This window comes from Pimephales promelas, chromosome 1 (assembly GCF_988280905.1).
Source record: "Pimephales promelas chromosome 1, fPimPro1.hap1.1, whole genome shotgun sequence".
In the NCBI taxonomy this organism is placed as follows: Eukaryota; Metazoa; Chordata; class Actinopteri; order Cypriniformes; family Leuciscidae; genus Pimephales; species Pimephales promelas.
Window position 1 is genome coordinate 1267342 of NC_142769.1, and position 20935 is coordinate 1288276.

At 39.7% G+C, this 20935-nt stretch overlaps 1 protein-coding gene across 8 annotated transcripts in view; it reads right to left on the reverse strand.

The window, feature by feature from the left end:
* Window positions 1-4337: 4337 nt before the first annotated feature.
* Window positions 4338-20935, reverse strand: part of cbfa2t3 (CBFA2/RUNX1 partner transcriptional co-repressor 3) — a 74711-nt gene continuing 58113 nt past the window's right edge. For 3 of the 8 annotated variants that reach the window (XM_089132389.1, XM_089132541.1, XM_089132569.1), the window contains exons 8-12: window positions 18617-18851; window positions 15559-15627; window positions 12194-12247; window positions 8547-8737; window positions 4338-7202 (exon numbers count right to left, since the gene is read on the reverse strand). In XM_089132389.1, the coding sequence (XP_088988515.1) occupies window positions 6873-7202; window positions 8547-8737; window positions 12194-12247; window positions 15559-15627; window positions 18617-18851 (879 nt within the window). In that variant the 3' untranslated portion in view covers window positions 4338-6872. The remainder of the gene's footprint in view (window positions 7203-8546; window positions 8738-12193; window positions 12248-15558; window positions 15628-18616; window positions 18852-20935) is intronic. The other 5 variants (XM_089132518.1, XM_089132431.1, XM_089132465.1 and 2 more) reach the window with 5 other exon arrangements.

Consider the following 20935-nt stretch of genomic DNA (forward strand, 5'->3'; position numbering starts at 1 on the left):
ATGTAAGCTACTCGTCAAAAAATCCTTAATTTTGGGGGGAAGATCTAATTTGCCAATCCAACTGGAAACAAATATAATCCTCTAAATAAAAACATAAGATCCGCTGGATAAACGTAAACATTTTCTTATAGCCTAAGTACTATTGGATATTGGATACGTTTATTTGATCTTTGTGAGTTTACAGATTTCGTAACATAAATACACCTTTATACCCTACTGTAAAAATCCCTAAAGCATGTTGAGGTTATAGAAAAACCAAAATAGTCAAAAAGAATATGCCATATAAATTCTAGAAATGTGTTAAAGATTCCTATTAAATGCCTAAGTTTCATTGATTATTAATTCTGGTTATTGGCAAGACATCAGTTTGTAGGCCTATAAAACTTATAAAAATGATGTCCACTTGTAAAAATGGTTTCAACTGATTGGTTCATCCAAAAATAAAAATATGTTAGCATTAACTCACCCTGGACACAAAATAAGATATTTTGAAGCATGTCGGTAATGAACCCCATTAGTATTTATATTTTCCATACTATGGAAGTCTCATTAACCGTTTGGTTATACTTCAAAATATCTTCTTTTGTGTTTGACAGAAGAAACTCATACAGGTTTTGAACAACATAAGGGTGAGTAGATGATGACATAATTTAAATTTTTGGGTGGAGTATCCCTTTAAAGTCCTCCTTTAGTCAATAATTGAATGCCTTAAAACTCATCTTTGATCACCACAATTACATATTTAAATGTTTTTCCTTGAAAAAAAAATCTTGAACGTAACTCGACACCTCATTTAGTATTCACGGTTCTATGAATATGCAAATGAGCAAATGAGCTCCGCCTCCACTCACTCACTCACTCATCTCAAAGCTGGATTTTCAGGTCTTCAATGGTGGAAAAAAAGCAAATTCAGAGACTCGTCATATTTCACTGTCTTTTTAATTACACAGATACGCAGATCTCAACACAGACAATAACCTGATTTAGAATGTTTACAGCGTCACATGTCCAACAAAGCGCACAGTAAGAGAGGGCGAGGGAATTGCAAAAGTGGGGGCAAGAGCATGCAAGAAATAAATAAATAAAACTCTCCTGGCACAGTTCACATCATCTAGAGAATGATAACAGGACCTCGAAAGAGAAAACAAGAAAACATTTTTAACACACCAACCTTTCCGACTGAATCAATGCCTTCTGCTGTAATGATGTATTGCACAATACAGTATAATCATCAACGTATCAAACCAAGCCTTGGCTAGTTATGGCGTTTATCACGTGCATTGCATGTTCAATGTTTTACAGTAGTGTAAGGCTTCTGCTACTACAGCCTTAGTGGATGTTATAGATTGCATTAGTGAGGCTGGACAACATTAGTGATGTGCATTAAAATGTTGTCTTTTTGAAAAAATATTTTACTTTTATGAACGTGTAAGATGTCGTTTCTCTCTCTCTCTCTCTCCCGATGTCAACCTTTGAACTTGTGTCCCCTGACAAGGCCAAATGCTGACCGAATCAAGAGATTAGTTTTGAGAACGAGGGCCGAATGACAGCAGAATTACAGTACACAGTGTAAAGATGCATTTGCATGCTCTTGTTTTGGTTATAGAACAGAATGGCCAACAAATATTGCAAACATACAGTCTATGCTTGCATGAGTTGTGGACTAGCAGACACGCAAAGCTCGAAATGAGTTTATCGCAACTGTGTTATTTTAAAGCTCTGGATATTCAAGTAAGTCCCTTAATAGAAAGCATCTCTAACTCACCCACTCATGCATTCATCTGCATTGAGGAAGGTTGGTTCAAATCACTGTCATCTGATGCTTTGGATGCCGGATCTCTTCCCTCGATGTGTTTGTGCTTTCAACATGGTCATTTTGTACACTTTGGTTTATGTCGGTCGGTCTCCCATGTGTCCGTCTGCCTTTTTTATGCGTTATGCTTTGGTCTGTGCTTTTATCATTTTGGATATTTATGAGATATGTTTATGTTCAGGGGTTCAACAGTTCCAAGTTTACAGTTGCTTTGAAGAGTGTCTTACGTCAATGTTTATAGCTAGCTACCTCAACAATAATACAATATATTTAATGGCACAGACTTATAAATGTAAGTCTATCACACCCTTGAGAACTGAGGATAGTTTTCGATTCGGAAATCTTCCCGAAAGCATCGTTCGTTAGCCAACTAACGCTCTCGTTATCAGCAGTTCAACGAGTCGTTGTTTCAGCGAACATCCGCGTCGCAGAGTTGTGTGTGTGAGTTTCATGTTCGCATGACATGTGGACTCAATACATCCTTTAAAAAGCTGACATTCAGTACAATCTGTACCTTTTATTTAGGATACATACAAATGTCATTTACGTCTTTTAGTTTGTCGAGAGATTGAAAGCGTTGTTTATTGCATGTGTGAACGAGCTCTACGTGAGAACGAGACGGAAATAAAGCAAAATAACTGATAAAAATGAGAAAATATTCCTCAGATGAATGTCTGTAATTTATAGCAAAACATCTAGTATTAATTCCATCTCAAACAGATTCATTAAAATAAGTTATTACGGTACTTTCCTGTTATCCGGACCCCACGATGGCCTACCCCTAACCCCGCCCCTAAACCTACCCGTCACTGGGATTAAGACCAATCAGGGACGATGGCCTACCCCTAACCCCGCCCCTAAACCTACCCGTCACTGGGATTAAGACCAATCAGGGACGATGGCCTACCCCTAACCCCGCCCCTAAACCTATCCATCACTGGGGTTAAGACCAATCAGGGACGACTGACCTACCCCTAACCCCGCCCCTAAACCTACCCGTCACTGGGATTAAGAGCAATCAGGGACGATGGCCTACCCCTAACCCCGCCCCTAAACCTACCCGTCACTGGGGTTAAGACCAATCAGGGACGATGGCCTACCCCTAACCCCGCCCCTAAACCTACCCGTCACTGGGGTTAAGACCAATCAGGGACGATGGCCTACCCCTAACCCCGCCCCTAAACCTACCCGTCACTGGGATTAAGACCAATCAGGGACGATGGCCTACCCCTAACCCCGCCCCTAAACCTACCCGTCACTGGGATTAAGAGCAATCAGGGACGATGGCCTACCCCTAACCCCGCCCCTAAACCTACCCGTCACTGGGGTTAAGACCAATCAGGGACGATGGCCTACCCCTAACCCCGCCCCTAAACCTATCCATCACTGGGGTTAAGACCAATCAGGGACGACTGACCTACCCCTAACCCCGCCCCTAAACCTACCCGTCACTGGGGTTAAGACCAATCAGGGATGACTATAGTTCCTAAATGGTATATGGTGGGGTCCGGATAACAGGAAAGTACCGTTATTACTCCACCACATGCATGACATCATTAACCAACGAACAATTTGCGACAATATGGTTTCGGGAAACAGTCGTGACTGGCTAGTTGATTTCTTCAACGATGCGTCGTACTGTGATAGCGAAGCACGAAAACGGTCGGGAAACACGCTCCTGGTTTTGCTCGATTTGCATGTCTGCTAGTGGTTTGATTTGGGTTTGTTTACGGGAGGTAGCTAGTAGGCAAAGAGACGATGGTTCATCAAAACAAATCCTCAAAATGGCGGGAGAGAGTTAGAGAGAGAGACACCTACTTCATCAGACTGGTGTTTTAATATTATCCGGGTCATGTGTTCCTGATATTTCCAGGGTGAGTTCAAACCTAGAGCAACAAACAGGACGTTTGGTCCGTAATCAGAGGTACGCCATTGTGAATTTAGAAATTGACCAAAACAAAAGGCTGTAAACAGGGATATTTTTACCTTTAACAAACATGAAGCTTGTATTGATGTTTTCCAGACTGCAATATCATGTTTAGTTCAACGTTCACAAGTAAAAAAGTCTTGGTACCAGTTGAGAACCATCATAGTGTTTGCTTGACTCTTGGATAATCGAGGGTTTGGTTTTGTGATTGTATGTGCATGCAAAGAAATTACACATTGAACCACTGCAGTGACACTTTGGCCCAAAGGATGGCAATGTTTCACACAGATTCTAGTGGTGTCCCAGTTTGGGAACTCGCCAGGTCAGTTTGGCGTGTCGTTGAAGCGATGGCTACGAAAGCGTCAGCAAAATCCCACACGTTGTAAAATGATCATTCAAGACAGAAAAGATCAAATGGAGAGAAATGAAATTCTAGACATTATACTTTAAAGGTTTCTGTTATTTGGCAAACTCATTTTTGGACCTCTTTTTTTTAAATACTATGTACATTCACATTAATTTAACCATGGTAATTTTTTAGATATATTTATATGTATATTTATATTATAAGGTACCCTAAGGGCCGCTTTTCTGAGGTTCAATTCAGTAGCTGAATTCTCTTTCCATATTGCACCTCCGTTCTCTCACTGTCTTACAATGCGAGCGGTATAAAATATTCTACATGAGGATTCTCATCATCAATATTGATACAACAAATCCAACAATAGGTACAACACAGCTTCTCTCCCGTTAAAAGAGTGTCTTTTTCTGTCCAATGTTCGGCTGAAACCTAAAAGAAGACAAAAAAAAAAAATGGCGTCCCGTATTCGGAGAACGCACACAAGCAGAAATCGAAGACGGAGACATCCAAGAAACAAAGTAATATCTACAAGCGACGTTTGATCCCTTCATGGATTTGAGCTTCTGTCAGGAGACAAAAGGGATGAGCACATAACAGGGGGGAGGTAGAAAGAGCGAGAGAAGAGAGAACCAAGTCTACGCCAGTCTCTAAAGTCATGCTTTGGAAAACGAGTGAAATCGTACAACAAAAAACGAAAATGTCTCAGAAGAAAAGGCTCGTTCTTAGTGTACAATCCGTTGAGGTTTTTTGGCAGTTTCGTTGCCTTTTCGTTTGCTAATCCTCGCCTTTTCTCTTCGTGCTTTAAACGTCACTCTGACTCCGGGCGTTCCTCGAGATCCGAGCGGGAACTCAGCAAAGGTTCGAGCTTCTAGTCACTGGTTATTCAGTTTCTGCTGAGGCGGTGAAGTTGTTTGCGTTTGGTTACAAGATGAGTGCTTCTTCGTAACTTTGGCAGTGTAATAATAAAAAGGTTTGGATCATTTTCTTTCTTCTTGTTTTCATTTGGGTTCACGTCAGTACAGAGAGGTGAGTCTGGTGTAGATTTTCTTGGCTCGCTAGCAAGGTAGTTAACAGGTTCTTCTTCTTCTTATCATTATTATTATTATTATTATTTCTTTTGGTGGATTTTTGAACGTTTCGTTTGTTTTAATTAAAGCCAAAGAAATTAAATGCAAAGTTGCTCTGTGGTTCTGTTTAACCTTTCAATGTACAGGAATCCGAACTAGACACACCACCAGGCAAACGTTTTGGATCGGTACGCATTTTAATGTTTTTTTTTTTTTTTCTGCTCACCAAAGCTGCATTTATTTGATTAAAAATACAAAAAAAAAAAAACAGTAATATTGTGAAATAGACTCTTCAGAATTTACTCTATGATGATTTGCTGCTCAATAAACATTTCTCATAATTATCAATGTTGAAAATGTTATTTAAATGTTTAGTTTTCAACATGATAATAATTATAAATGTGTCCTGAGCATCAAATCATCATATTAGAGTGATTTCTGGAGGATCATGTGACACTGATGCTAAAAATTCAGATTTGATCACAGGATCAAATATTCACATTTTATATATTGCTAATTGTTTTTTTAAAAACATTAAAAATGTTACCAATCCGAATCTTGACTGGTGGTGCTTCTCCAGTTCTCACAGAGCAAACCTCACTTAAAGGGTGTTGAGGCAATGTCTTAAAACATGAATAAACGTGTGTAACTGTTCCCTGGCTTTCCCTGCTCATGTTGAGCTTTTTTGGAGATTTAGAAACACAAGAGCTTAACGTAGACGTGAAAGCCAGGTCGTTACGAGAGGACGGGTGAGTACGGTGGAGGTTCCTCAGCTAGTTTTGGATGAAAGATGCTGTAGCAGCAGTAGACGTTAGCGTTGTCAAAAGTACCAAGTCGGTTCTGAAATTTGAAAAATGTGATGCTTTGAGCGGAATCGTAAACTCTTCTGATTGGCCGTTGTGTTCTCACGCTCATCAAATATGTCAGTGATTGGCTAGAATGATCAGCGCTTCAAAAAATTTTGTAAATATACATACGCTCTTCACTTTTGTGAACAAAAACCTGTTCCGATTTTTAATTGAATCGATTTTCCGTGTCCATTTTCAACACCAAATACAGGCAAATCCACGGACACCCCACAGGCATTAGGACGAGTGGAAAGAGGGCGCTAGAGACGCACAAGTCAGCAATATTTTTTGATGATTTATTGGCGTGAATTTTCAGCACAGTGTAGCGCAACATTCCGCGATTGAGATTCGCCGACTCGCCAAATGCAGTACAAATGAACTTTGGCGGGAAACGCTGTCCAATCACGAGCCAATCTGGCGGGTTTCTATGTTTACTCACTTTGCTGGGGAAGTTCGTGTAAGCCAAATCTGCGTAGATGTAGCGCGAATACGCAACTCGTATTGCAGAATCTGCGCATTTCTGGCTTACTTGAACACATGTGTGTACGCAACAAACAACGGCGTGCTTGTTCACTTGCGTTGGAGTAATAGCGAATATTAAAAAGCAATCAATTTTCGAACGTAAAAAAAAAAAATGTTTGAAAAGCGCTATCGCTTGCTAACACGTTTAAAAATAAAACGTGTGCTGATAATTGTAGCCAATCACAGACATATCCCATGAGCGTGTGAACACAACGGCCAATCAGAGGAGTTTACGATTGCACTCACATTTTGAAAATTTCAGTACCGACTTGGTACCGTAATCGGCGCTTTCGACAACACTAGTAGACGTGGTTCAGCACTCGGGGTTCATCAGTCAACGGGACGAGGAGTCCATCAGAGCGGGAGTTGCAGGAGTGGTGGAGCGAGAAACGCTACATGAGCTCGCGTCTTTAGGACTGGCGCTGGACAGCGGGCCTGGAGGAGTGCTCTCAGAGCGAGTGGGCGGGACACTGGATGATGACGACGAGGAGGTGGAGGAGGGCGTCCCGATCGGCACGGTCAGGCCCTGACTGCACACGTGATGGTGCTTCTCCCAGTCCTTGTGCTGGCAGAACGAGCCGCAGTAGCGCGCGGTGTTGCATCCGCTGCACGTCTCGCTAGCCTTGCGACCGCAGTTCCAACAGCTCTGCGGGAGAGACACGGACTGTTATTATTGACAAACCAATAAGTATCAATATCTATTAGGGGTGTAACGATACCCTCATGTTACGATATCACAATACTAATCTCACGATACGATATTATGGCGATACTCCAATACATAAGGTTAACAAAATGTTTTACTGTTGATTAACCCTCAGGTGCTCTTCGTTTCGGAGTCACACTTGTTATTCTTCCCGGTCAAAAGTGACCGGTCACCTAAAAATGAAACTGTCTCCATCCTAGTAAAACCAATGCAATTAAATTTTGTTCTATAATATTTATTCTTTTTAATTTAGTATTTTGAGACAATTTAATTGAATTTATTATTATTTATGCAATATTTATGGTTTATTTTTGCCATGGAAAAATATATATATTTTTCTATATATATATATATATATATATTATTTTTTTCAAAAAAATATTAATGCAGTATTTTAGTTTAATATAGAGTCTGGGCCTTCAGAAAAAAAATATTTTTTGAAGAAAATTAGCACCATCTGGTTACAGTATAGAGAAAAACGTAGAATCATGGTGTAACCACTAGATGGCATGTACAACTCTCTATGGAGAGGCATGTGAATTCCCCAGCTGCTTATGCACAGTTTTTTGTTGTTGTTGTTGTTGGTGGATTTGAATATATAGTTGGAACAATCTCAAAAACTATTTCTTATAAAAAAAATTGACAAAAAAACAAAAATTCACATTTTTTTTTTAAATTCACGGTCATTTTTGACCAAAGATCAAAAGTGTGACTATTTTTTTTTACGACTACTTAGCCTGCTCGGATCATGACCTCAATTTTTTTTTGTGTTCACATACCCAATGCCATAAAAGTCACCAAGTTTCGTAACATTCTGATGAAGCTGTGATTTTTAGAAATTTCAAAACAGAAAATTTTTCGGTCAGAAATGACCGAAGAGCGCCTGAGGGTTAAAATGCTAAATTTGGTCTATCATTGTGTGTGTAAATGAATATTCTTGGATATGGTGCTGAAACCCAAAGCACAGTACAATAGAGACTCCGAATGATTCTGAAGCTGAAAACTGAATTATTTTAGATATATATGCTTGCACTCTTTCACTGATTAGGTATATTTTCAATAATTTTGGCCATTTTATACTGGTAACATCAGATATTTGGCATTATCAGGACCCACAAATGTTCCCTCATTGCATCATTATAACATTATATAGTAGTTTAATAAGGTAACCTATCCACGATACTGTTGCATTTTTGTATTGCGATATATTGTCACATGATATATTGTTACACCCCTAATTCGAATCGGTGTAAGTTCGAATGGGAATTTCCCCCGAACACGGGTTGTGTGTTTGTTACTCACTTCGCTGGAGTCCTCCTGCTGGTTGATGACGGTCAGTGCGTCCTCGGACGCCTGTCTCTTGGCCTCGGCCAGAGCTCTCTCCATCTTAGACCGCTCAGCCGAGATCATCTCGTGAGCTTTTCTCTCGGCGTCCGACACCGCTTTCTGCAGCTCCGACATGGCCTGCCTCTTCACCTCATTCACTGCCTCCTCTGGAAATGAGGAAGAAAACAAGACGTTATCCCTGTGGATCCTCTCAACACCCTCTTCACTTCATTCACTGCCTCTGAAAATTCAATTCACGTTTATTTGTGTTGCGTATTTCACAATACACATCGTTTCAAAGAAGCTTTACAGAAAATGCATGAGTACACAATTTACAGTGATCTGTTATCAGAGGAGACTGTCTAACTCTGTGTCCTAACCAAGCGTGCCGCACAAGTGCTGAAAAATGAAACCGAAGCGCCTCCCGATGGCTGGTCCCAGTATAGCTCATAAACCCAGAGTTTCGAATGTCCCCCGGTGGCTGGTCCCAGTATAGCTCATAAACCCAGAGTCTCGAATGCCCCCCGGTGACTGGTCCCAGTATAGCTCATAAACCCAGAGTCTCGATCGCCCCCCGGTGGCTGGTCCCAGTATAGCTCATAAACCCAGAGTCTCGATTGCCCCCCAGTGGCTGGTCCCAGTATAGCTCATAAACCCAGAGTCTCGATCGCCCCCCGTTGGCTGGTCCTAGTATAGCTCATAAACCCAGTCTCGATCGCCCCCCGGTGGCTGGTCCCAGTATAGCTCATAAACCCAGAGTCTCGATCGCCCCCCGGTGGCTGGTCCCAGTATAGCTCATAAACCCAGAGTCTCGATCGCCCCCCGGTGGCTGGTCCCAGTATAGCTCATAAACCCAGAGTCTCGATCGCCCCCCAGTGGCTGGTCCCAGTATAGCTCATAAACCCAGTCTCGATCGCCCCCCAGTGGCTGGTCCCAGTATAGCTCATAAACCCAGAGTCTCGATTGCCCCCCGGTGGCTGGTCCCAGTATAGCTCATAAACCCAGAGTCTCGATTGCCCCCCGGTGGCTGGTCCCAGTATAGCTCATAAACCCAGAGTCTCGATCGCCCCCCGTTGGCTGGTCCTAGTATAGCTCATAAACCCAGTCTCGATCGCCCCCCGGTGGCTGGTCCCAGTATAGCTCATAAACCCAGAGTCTCGATCGCCCCCCGGTGGCTGGTCCCAGTATAGCTCATAAACCCAGAGTCTCGATTGCCCCCAGTGGCTGGTCCCAGTATAGCTCATAAACCCAGTCTCGATCGCCCCCCAGTGGCTGGTCCCAGTATAGCTCATAAACCCAGAGTCTCGATTGCCCCCCAGTGGCTGGTCCCAGTATAGCTCATAAACCCAGAGTCTCGATCGCCCCCCGGTGGCTGGTCCCAGTATAGCTCATAAACCCAGAGTCTCGATCGCCCCCCGGTGGCTGGTCCCAGTATAGCTCATAAACCCAGAGTCTCGATCGCCCCCCGGTGGCTGGTCCCAGTATAGCTCATAAACCCAGAGTCTCGATCGCCCCCCGGTGGCTGGTCCCAATATAGCTCATAAACCCAGAGTCTCGATCGCCCCCCGGTGGCTGGTCTCCTAATGGGAATTATTAAAGTATTATCTGTTAATTATTAATTAATGAACCAATAATAAATTATTAGTTAATTAATTAATTATTTTAATAATTAAAGTACAATAAATGATCAAATTTCGATTTTTTTCAAAATCTTTCGGTGTCTTTTTAATAAATGCAACACGTTCCCAAAGTCATGTGAAATAATCATTTTTCATTAATTGAGCAGCCCAAAGTCACATTACACGCTTTCAACATTAAATAAAACACATAAACAGAGCCTGAGATTGGCATCGCCACACTTTGCGTTTGTTGTTCCAGCGCAACGTCGCAGAAAAATAGAAACCGCTTCTAAAACAGAGTCGTCGCATGTCGCGGCAAAAACTCTGAGGCATTTTATCGCGAGGCGCGTGTAGTGAGGACACGGTGTAAGTTATCTACAAAATCACAGTTAAATTTAAACAATGTAATAATTTAATGCAGAAACAATGAGCTTACTGAAGTACTGAATACTTGTTTGTTAACAAATGATTATGACACATAGAAAATATAGCATTGGTGCGTGTTGATTCAGAGTTTGTGAAAATGAAGAATATCAAGAGGATAAAATAAGACATTATCCCTATAGTTCCTCTCAACATCCTTTATTGAGGCACTCAAAGCTTCCGGCTTGTTTCATCTCTCCGAACACATGTACATCATCCAAGATTTAAAACATTCTGACAGATAAATGAGCTATTAATAATTAATCCCGAACGACAGTGTTTACAGTTATTTCCAGTGTTGATACACTGTAGATACGCACAGGCTTGCCTAACAATATATGATTCGATATTTTGGTATCACTTTACAATAATATTCATGTTCATTATATATACATTATGATAATCAAAGGTTGTATTTCTTAACATTAGTTAATGCACTGTGAACTAACATGAACATAATACGGCAAAGATTAATAAACACTGTAACAATTAGTTTATGTTAGTTAATACATTAATGTTAACAAATGAAACTTATTGTAAAGTGTTACAAAAGTAGCTTTTAAACCTGAATCACTCCAAAAACCAGGATGCCATTGAGTGTGTGTGTGTGTGTCCATGTGTTTTCAGGACATGCAGGTGTACGAGTGTCTTCACATTAGGGTTCCTTGCAGTGCAGGGTCTATAACCTTTCTAATGTGAACTTTTAGCTCTGAGACCTCGTGACCTAAAGCACATTTAAAGCACATTCCCAATGCGAGTCGGATCCAAACTGTAGCAGACACACATTCTGCCTTCAAAGATGCTCTGTGTTTGGCCAAAACCCAATGCAGAATTGGTGAAAAAGCATAAAGCAAACACAAGCAGAGTGTAAAAATCATACAAAAAATGTATATATTGCACTTGGTACTGAAGTCTACGGAGGCGTATTGCATTCACTTGAAGAAAAAAAAATCTACTCTGTTTTTCTGAATTAATGAGTTAATTTTTCATGGGAAAAAAAGTTTTTGCTCTGTTTTTCTGAATTAACGAGTTAATTTTTCATGGAATTTTTTTTTTGCTCTGTTTTTCTGAATTAATGAGTTAATTTTTCATGAGAAAAAAAATATTTTGCTCTGTTTTTCTGAATTAATGAGTTAATTTTTCATGGATTTTTTTTTTGCTCTGTTTTTCTGAATTAATGAGTTAATTTTTCACGAGAAAAAAAAGTTTTAGCTCTGTTTTTCTGAATTAATGAGTTAATTTTTCATGAGAAAAAAAGTTTTTGCTCTGTTTTTCTGAATTAATGAGTTAATTTTTCACGAGAAAAAAAAGTTTTTGCTCTGTTTTTCTGAATTAATGAGTTAATTTTTCAGCAGCTCATTTGCATTTAAAGGGACACACACACAAACGTCACGTTTTTGCTCACACACAAAAAGTGACAATTTTAACGTAGTATAAAAATATCTGTGGGGTATTTAGAGTTAACACTTCACACTCACACTCTGGGGACTTATTTTACATCTTGTGAAAGGGCATTATACCAGCGCTTTAAGTCTTCAGGGCCATCGGTAGTACAGGTGTAATTCGGGTGCTGTTACTCACCCTGTTTGTTCTGAAGCTGCTTTAATGCTGGCGAGAGTGGGATACTTGTAGAACCTGCGTGGGTTAAAGGGGATTTTGTCACAGTGAAAATGCAGCTGAGATTTGCAGACAACAGCAGAATAATAAATGAGTAATGGCATATTGATTTTTCTCAGCTGTAATGTTACTGGTGTGGGTCACAATTAATACGTGCCCTTTGACCTGTCACACCACCTGTGCTCTGGCTGATCTCATCAGGGTTGTGTGTGACCTTTATGGCCAACATTTAATAATAAAACAGATTAATCCAAGAACAATCCAGCTGTGTTTCCCCTCACTTTCCTTTCTTCAGGGTTTGTACAGATGATCTCACTTATAAAACTAATATCTTTCATATTCTAAAAAACTAAACCAATAGTGGTACAAATATAGTGTAGCTGGTAACTTTAACCATTATGACAATATTTCACTGAGCTGAGTAATGAAAGCTGTATCATGTTTATGAGAAATATCACGCTCATAGCCATGCGAAATGCCTCTATATCTATATCAGACGGACTTGAGTGTTAATTTTGAGTGAAAAGACTGTTTGTCGATTAAATTAAACACTAATTTCTCATATATTGGAGGCGTATTGCATTCACTTGAAGAAAAAAAATCTACTCTGTTTTTCTGAATTAACGAGTTAATTTTTCATTTGAAAAAAAGTTTTTGCTCTGTTTTTCTGAATTAACAAGTTAATTCAGAAAAACAGAGCAAAAAAAATTCCATGAAAAATTAACTCATTAATTCAGCAAAAAAGAGCAAAAACTTTTTTTCAAATGAAAAATTAACTCATTAATTCAGAAAAACAGAGCAAAAAAAATTTCCATGAAAAATTAACTCATTAATTAAAAAAAAAAGAGCAAAAACATTTTTTCTCATGAAAAATTAACTCATTAATTCAGAAAAACAGAGTAGATTTTTTTTCTTCAAGTGAATGCAATACACCTCCGTACTTTCAATACTTCAAGAAACTCGAAAAATTAAATTATCATGCAAAAGTTCAGTAATTCAACTAAAAAGGTGAAACTAATATATTATATAGACTCATTACATGCAAAGTGAGATATTTCAAGCCTTTATTTGTTACAATTTTGATGATTATGGCTTACAGATATGAACCCCCCCCCCCCTCCTCCCCCCAAAAAAATTTTAAATGAGAATATTGTAAGTCATAATCATCAAAATTATAACAAAATAAGGCTTGAAATATCTCACTTTGCATGTAATGAGTCTATATAATATGTTAGTTTCACCTTTTTAGTTGAATGAACATATTCTAACTTGCATGACAGTTTTCAAGGGTTTTTCAATTTCAAAAAGTCCAATTCAAGTACTTTTGAGCATCTTGTACAAACCCTGTTTGCTGGTCTCTTCGGGCCGGGTCACGTTTGCGGCTCTACCTGAGCTGATCTGCTGTTGACTGCAGGTTTCTGCATTATCACTGCAGACTCGACGGCAGTTCTCTTTCATGGCCGTCACAGATGGAGATCTGTCAACACTAATGACCTTCTCCGACCTCCTGGCCTTGCATAACTGCAGCTGTGACGTCCTGCAGGCCAGTCGGCATACATGTGACCCACAAAACCAGTCACGAGCAAAAGCCAAAAATGCATTGCATGGGTCAAAATTATCGATTTTTGTTTTATGCCAAAAATCATTAGGATATTAAGTAAAGATCATGTTGTAGGAAGATATTTAGTAAATTTCCTCCCTAAGTTTATTTTTGTGAGTTGATGCAGCAAAGTGTGTTTTGAAAATGTTTCGATTTGTTTTTTTGCACCGTCAGATATAGTTGTAGAGGTGGACAGTGACAAAGTTCATTAACCGTATCCGTACTTTACTTGAGTGTTATTTTTTTCTGGAAATGTTTTACTTTAATTTGAAAGACGAATATCGTACTTTTTACTCTGCACTTCGGTCAAGGTCCTCGAGTAACCACAATACAACATCTGTCCAACGTTGGAGATTATGGATAGTTGAGTTTGAAATAAATTTTTGATATGTTTTATCTTACCTCAAGGGCATCCAAGATGTAGGTGTTTCCACAGTATTTTCAATTTTGACATTTTTCAGTCAAACCGTTGTTGTCTATCAGTCATACACTGGAGGCTAAGGGGGTCCACCAAAGAGCAGCACAGAGAAGTCCAAATTAAACATGATTTAATGACTCGTAAATGTAAGTACACACTGATGGCCTAAGACACGAAACGAGCGGTTTGTGTGAGAAAACCAACAGTGTTTATATCGTTTTACCTCGTGTAATCATGTCAGATGTCCAACTGAACCGAACTGAATCAGTTCAATGTTACGCCGGAAATGATCGCTTGCGTTTGACGTCACTCAATATTTACACGGAGATTTCAAAAGTTTTACCTTTTACTAAACATATTTAGATATAAACCGAAATCGTCTTCCATTGCGGTTTCCTGTATATCTAAATATGTTTAATGAAAGGTAAAACTTACGAAATCTCTGTATAAACAAAGAGTGACGTTGCATGCGCAGACCAAAGCGATGGTCCCGTCAGATCATTTTGTCATGGCTATGATTACAAGAGGTAAAAACTATATAAATACTGTTGGTTTTCTCACACAAACCGCTCGTTTCGTGTCTTAGGCCATCAGTGTGTACTTACATTTACGAGTCATTAAATCATGTTTAATCTGGACTTCTCTGTGCTGCTCTTTGGTGGACCCCCTTAGCCTCCAGTGTATGACTGATAGACAACAACGGTTTGACTGAAAAATGTCAAAAATTGAAAATACTGTGGAAACAAAGACACCTACATCTTGGATGCCCTTGAGGTAAGATAAAACATATCAAAAATTAATTTCAAAGTGAACTATCCCTTTAACATCAATCTGATTTTCATTTTCATCATGGGGTTTGGTCTCCTAAATGCAAATTTTGACCTTATTTTAGAGACCACTAGCTTATACGGCTAACATATTCATACTAAAAGCACTTTAAATAGGGTGTCTGAAACCATCGGTGACGTTATTCAGTCTCACTGGAACTGTGTTCTAGTTATTGATATTGATATAGTGATATGAGGGCATATACATACAACAATGCAACAATAATAAAAACAATGCATTGACATTTAATTTTTACTTTTGATACTTAAAAACGAGTTCTTCTGCACTTTTACTCCTTTACCACTATATGGTAATATTTGACTCTGTCCACCTCTGAAACAAACCATACATCAATGGAAATCTTATTTATTCAGCTTTCATGTGAAATATACATCTCAATTTCAAAACACTGCCCCTTGTGACTGGTTTTGTGGTCCAGGGTGGCGTATTTGTGTGCATGTGTAGACGTTCGGATGCACTCACCGGCTTTTCTCCAGATCTCCTCTGGCAGGTATCCTGAAGGGGGCCGGTGCAAGAAATCTCTGTGGATTTCTGTAAAAGAGCATCAAAAGAGCGACTTGAGTTTCCCTGGGGTGAAGAGAAAAGCTTCTTAAGCCCTATTCGGACGGCACTAGTGTAACATGGAGAGGAGGGGTAAAGTAATAATTACCAGAGCTTCTCTGTGACTTTAGTGCCGTCCGAATGTGCATCTCAGTAATCATTACGACAACGTCAGATAATATTACGGCGACTTTTACCTTCGGTTATGGTAATGCTAATCCCGTGCGAATAGACCCGCTGTAAATATGTACGTCATTTTGTGTTTAAAAAAAAGTATTTGAAGCGTAAATCGAGTTACTCTCCCACTTCTACTAGTTTTACAGAGATATCTCATCCAGTGCGAATAGAGCTTGGGCGTCGTGACGTCATTACTTGGGGTGGCGGCCATGTTGACAGCTTCGCGAATGTAAACATGCAGCTAGTCGAATGAGGAGAAGCAGCGAAGTGAAAAAAAGATGTTAAAATCCCTAAAAGGATGTGGAATTTACCGGGATTAAATAGGGAAACGTTAAATAGGGAAACCATGTGGACAAAATCACCACTTTTTTAACCATTTAACGTTTTGGATCCACGTTGGGAACGGTTGGGAACACAGTAATCCGGACAAAGGTAACTTTAAGATGGGCTCCACCTAGCTGCTAGTTTAGTAACCGTTATCTTTAAACTTTAATTCATACAGTCAATATGCAATGCAATGTTATTTTACATTTGTTTAGCCTAATTTATTCAATTTCTGAACCTGAAAACTAATGTTACACCTAACTGAAAAGCACTGTTTATTTTATTAGTATCTTTGCTCTATTTGTGCTGGTGCTTGTAGTTCGATAATTAATTATCGGAAAAAGTTGAACTTTTGCATTTTTCGTATGGCTATAACAGGGTCGTTTAGAAAATGGGCGTGGCAAAATCCTGTAAATCCTAAACGATAACTCAGAACTTCACTAAAATTGGTACGCATATGTGAAATAACACTCTGAACAAGCATGCCAAATTTTATCGAGATCGGACCATAGGTGGCGCTATAACTGTTAAAAAGCTTTAAAACCATATGGTAAATTGCCTGTATTGGCTGTAAATGGTCTTTTCCATCTATTATGTCAGTGGTTAAATGTATGCTAAATAAAACTTAACGTCTTATGATGCTTTTGTGCTTAAAGGCCTTTGAACACCGCTATATGCTGCTTGTTTGTTCTTATTTCCTGTATTCTTATTTGAACCGTGAACCTAAAACCGCGATACAAACCGAACCGTGAGCTATTGTCCCTCATAGCTGTATTATAGACAGTGAACATGCGACTGGCAGAGTCATACACGACTTTTACTCTCAATGACAACAGAAAAATGACTTTGCCAGAAATGTTGTCATGCCTGCTTAGGACGGTGACTATTCCCAGGAACCAAGAGTACTGCACATGTCTCGCTTATCCGACACCTGATTTAAATCATAGATCGCTATGCTAATGACCTGTTGATTGGAATACGGTGTGTTAGCTTATAGAGACACCCATATGTAGTGCTGTGGGTCTCTAGGAACAGACTGTGACAGACAAGGATTCGCTGGCCCTAGATAAAGTTACAAAAACACTAAGGTAAGGACAAACTGTGTCCTAAATGTGGGATCCCATGCCAAATTGGTCCCAAAAAGAAAACAGATTAGATTTGTTTTGGTATGTTGGCTGATTGAAACCACTGTCTGCTATGGAAGCTTGTTTCCGCCACTGGAAAAAAAAAAAATAACAATACTAATTGCGATTTTTTTTTTTAATCTCACAATCGTGAGATATGAAGTCAGAATTGTGAGAAATAAAGTCGCAATTGCAAGATATAAAGTCGCAATTCTGAGAAATAAAGACACAATCTCACAATTCTGACTTTTTTTCGCACAATTGCGAATTTATATCTTGTAATTGCGAGTTTATATCTCGAAATTCTAATATCTTTTCTTTTTTCCCCTCAGAATAGTTTAAATCTCGCAATTCTGACTTTATATCTCGCAATTCTGACTTTATATCTCGCAATTCTGACTTTATATCTCGCAATTTCGACTTTATATCATGCAATTCTGACTTTTTAACACTCAATTGTGACTTTATATCTCGCAATTCTGACTTTATAACATGCAATTGCGATTTTATATCATGCAATTCTGACTTTATTACACGCAATTGCTACTTTATATCTCGCAATTTTGACTTTATATCTCAGAATTGCATGATGTAAAGTGGCAATTGCGTGTTATAAAGTCAGAATCGCGAGATAAAAAGTCGCAATTTCCTTTTTTATTTTTCATTCTGTGGCGAAAACAAGCTTCCATAGTCTGCAGCTGGTAAGAGTGATAAAAAAGTAACGTAATGCATTACTTCTCAAAAAAATGAAGTAACGCAATTAGTTACTTTTTAAGGGAGTAACGCAATATTGTAATGCATTACTTTTCAAAGTAACTTTCCCCAACACTGAAGGTACAGGTGAATTAGAATAACATGCAAAAGTTCATTTATTTTAGTAATTTAACTTCAGCTTATAAAGACACCAAATTCAAAATTATCTGTAAGCCATAATCAGCAAAATGATAACAAATAAAGGCTTGAAATATCTCACTTTGCATGTAATGAGTCTATACATTAGTTTCACCTTTTAAGTTGAATTACTGAAATAAATTAACTTTTGCACGATATTCTAAATGCTAAATGCGGGATCACATGCTAATCTGGTCCCAATAAGAAAATATTAGATTTTTGGGGGGTATATTGGCTCATGGAAACATTTCTTCAGCTGGTAAGATTAAAAAACAGTAACGCAAAAGTATAAACAAGTACACGATTAAGTGACGCAATATTGCACTGCATTACTTTCCCCAACACTGAAGGTAAGTGTGCTGAATGTGGGATCTCATGATCTCAGATTGGATAGTTTGGCTGTGTCGGCTGATGGACATGGGCGTGTAAGAGTGCGTGCCGAGGGTCTGCAGCGGCACATGTACCTATCGGCTGTGTGTCGCTGCTGTTAGGAGTGTTGGAGGAGGAAGAGTTGTGGTGAGGAAGAGGAGGAGGAGGAGGAGGCCGCTGGGAGGAGCTCACACCTTTTTTCATATCCTCCACGTCACTGTATCGCCGGATCCAGTGGTTCATCTCCTCGCGGTCCGCCTCCTGGCAGCGGCGGAGCACCGTGAGCGAGCGCCGAGTCTTCTCCACCATATCCATGATGCAGTTCAGCAACTACAGGGAGAAACGGATGGAGGAGCAACATTAGAGTTACAGTCCAACCAAATTTACTCGCTATAGTTTAGAAAATGGTTATGAAATATGAACCGAATCAGTGGATATTTCACTGGTTTTGTCAGACACCAGCAGGAATATTAGGCTACTGTCACTTTAAGGCCGTGCGTCCACCAAAGCGTTTTTAGTCAGCTGAAAACGCTAGACGCTCTGCAGCTAGTTTCGTTGCTATGATACAGAATATCCGCAGCAGTTTGAATGTTGACTGTTGGTCGGTGTGGTATAGAGAGCCTAAGTCCCGCCCCTTCCGGTCGACCACCATGGGACCTTATTTCGGAAAAATATTGAATGGTAGTCAATGGCGAGAGACAACAAATATTTTGATCTGGTTTGAATTGTGCGCTGAATTACACATATGATGTTTGTCAATTTAAAAGATACATTTTTAAGTAAAGAAAGTCGCAGTTTGATGTGAAACCGTTGAGGTATAAGACTGAAAATACGTAATTACAAAGACTACAAACCCCAAAGGCGCGCATTTTCTCTCAATGAATAAAGCTAACTTTACTGAGGCTGTCTGTCATTGTTTCTACAGTCTTACGTTATAATCGTAACGTTACGCCGTCATACCTGAGTGTTTTGTACCAGACTGCACACACACGAGCAGCAGATCTCGTTTCGCTTCTGGGAGATGTAGTTCATAGAGCGATTTTCACATAAAACTAAATGTTACTCTTCTGTTTTATGACAAACTGCGACGTTTTTGACTTTCAGAATTATCTTTTAAATTGACAAACATCATATGTGTAATTGAGGTCACAGTTCAGACGGAATAAAAAGATAAGTTGCCTCTCGCCATTGACTACCATTAATATTTTTTCCGAAATAAGGTCCCATGAGCCGGAAGCGGAGGGGCGGGACTTAGGCTCTCTATTACACCGTGTCCTAACTACACGCGACGCGCTAAAATTCCAGCGACAGCAAGTGTGTCTGTCCACACTAGACGCGACGCGACTGTGAGACGCCACACATTCAGAACAGCGTGCGAGTCTCTCCGTGAAAGCGCACTGTTGGCCCGCACTTGCATTAGATATGGGTAAGGACCAAGGACATAATCAAATCAAGAAATAACATTATTAAAAATCTAAACACTAACAAAATATACTCTTTGACTAATTTTGTTATGAAGTACAATTGTATGTTTGCATAGAATTCATTTTGAACGCTATATTACATGCTTTCAAAATCTGAGGTAAATTATCCTGACATTGAATCAACGTGGAAACATGACATTTTGCTCATCGAATTAACGTTGAACCAACGTCAGACGCGTCATTCTTTCAAAACTAACGGAAAATCAACTTGAAATCAACGTTATGAAAGCAAACCAGTTTTCGATTTTCATTTAGCTTTGAAGAATGCCGCGTCTGACGTTGGTTCAACGTTAATTCGATGAGCAAAATCAACGTTGTTTCGATGTCATGAGAGACGTCGTTTCCACGTTGATTCAATGTCAGTTTGCTGTCTGGGATCCGTTATCGCTTGTGGCACAGTGACCTATTTTTAACTAAAAATAAAATATGTGTACTCATAACCAGTGTAATTTCTTCATTCTGTCAGCCGCGACGTCACAGAAATGGGAACCGTTTCTAAATTAGAAGCTTCGCGTGTCGCCGTCGCGTCTGGTTAGGACAAAAACTCGTGTAGTTAGGACACGGTGTTAGTCCCGCCCCTCCTCCACTGTGATTGGACGGCTGGGTAAAAAGTGACAGTGATGAGCGCTGCATTTTATCCAAAGTTGAACATTTTTCAACTCCCAGCGACCAGTAAAAAACGCCGGGCACTCGGCGCTTCAGCGTGAAAAAAACGTTCAGCGCCTCATGGCGTTTAAAAAACGCGGCGCTCCCATTGAAAACAATTGAAAACATATACGCCAGGCGCGTGGAAAAACGCTTTGGTGGACACACGGCCTAAGAAAACTGACAAACGTCCGATTTCTTTCTCAACACATGACATAACCAAGAGAATACGAGCTGAGACGGGTATTTAGACATAATTGTGTGTGTCCAATCAAGTGCGAGGAA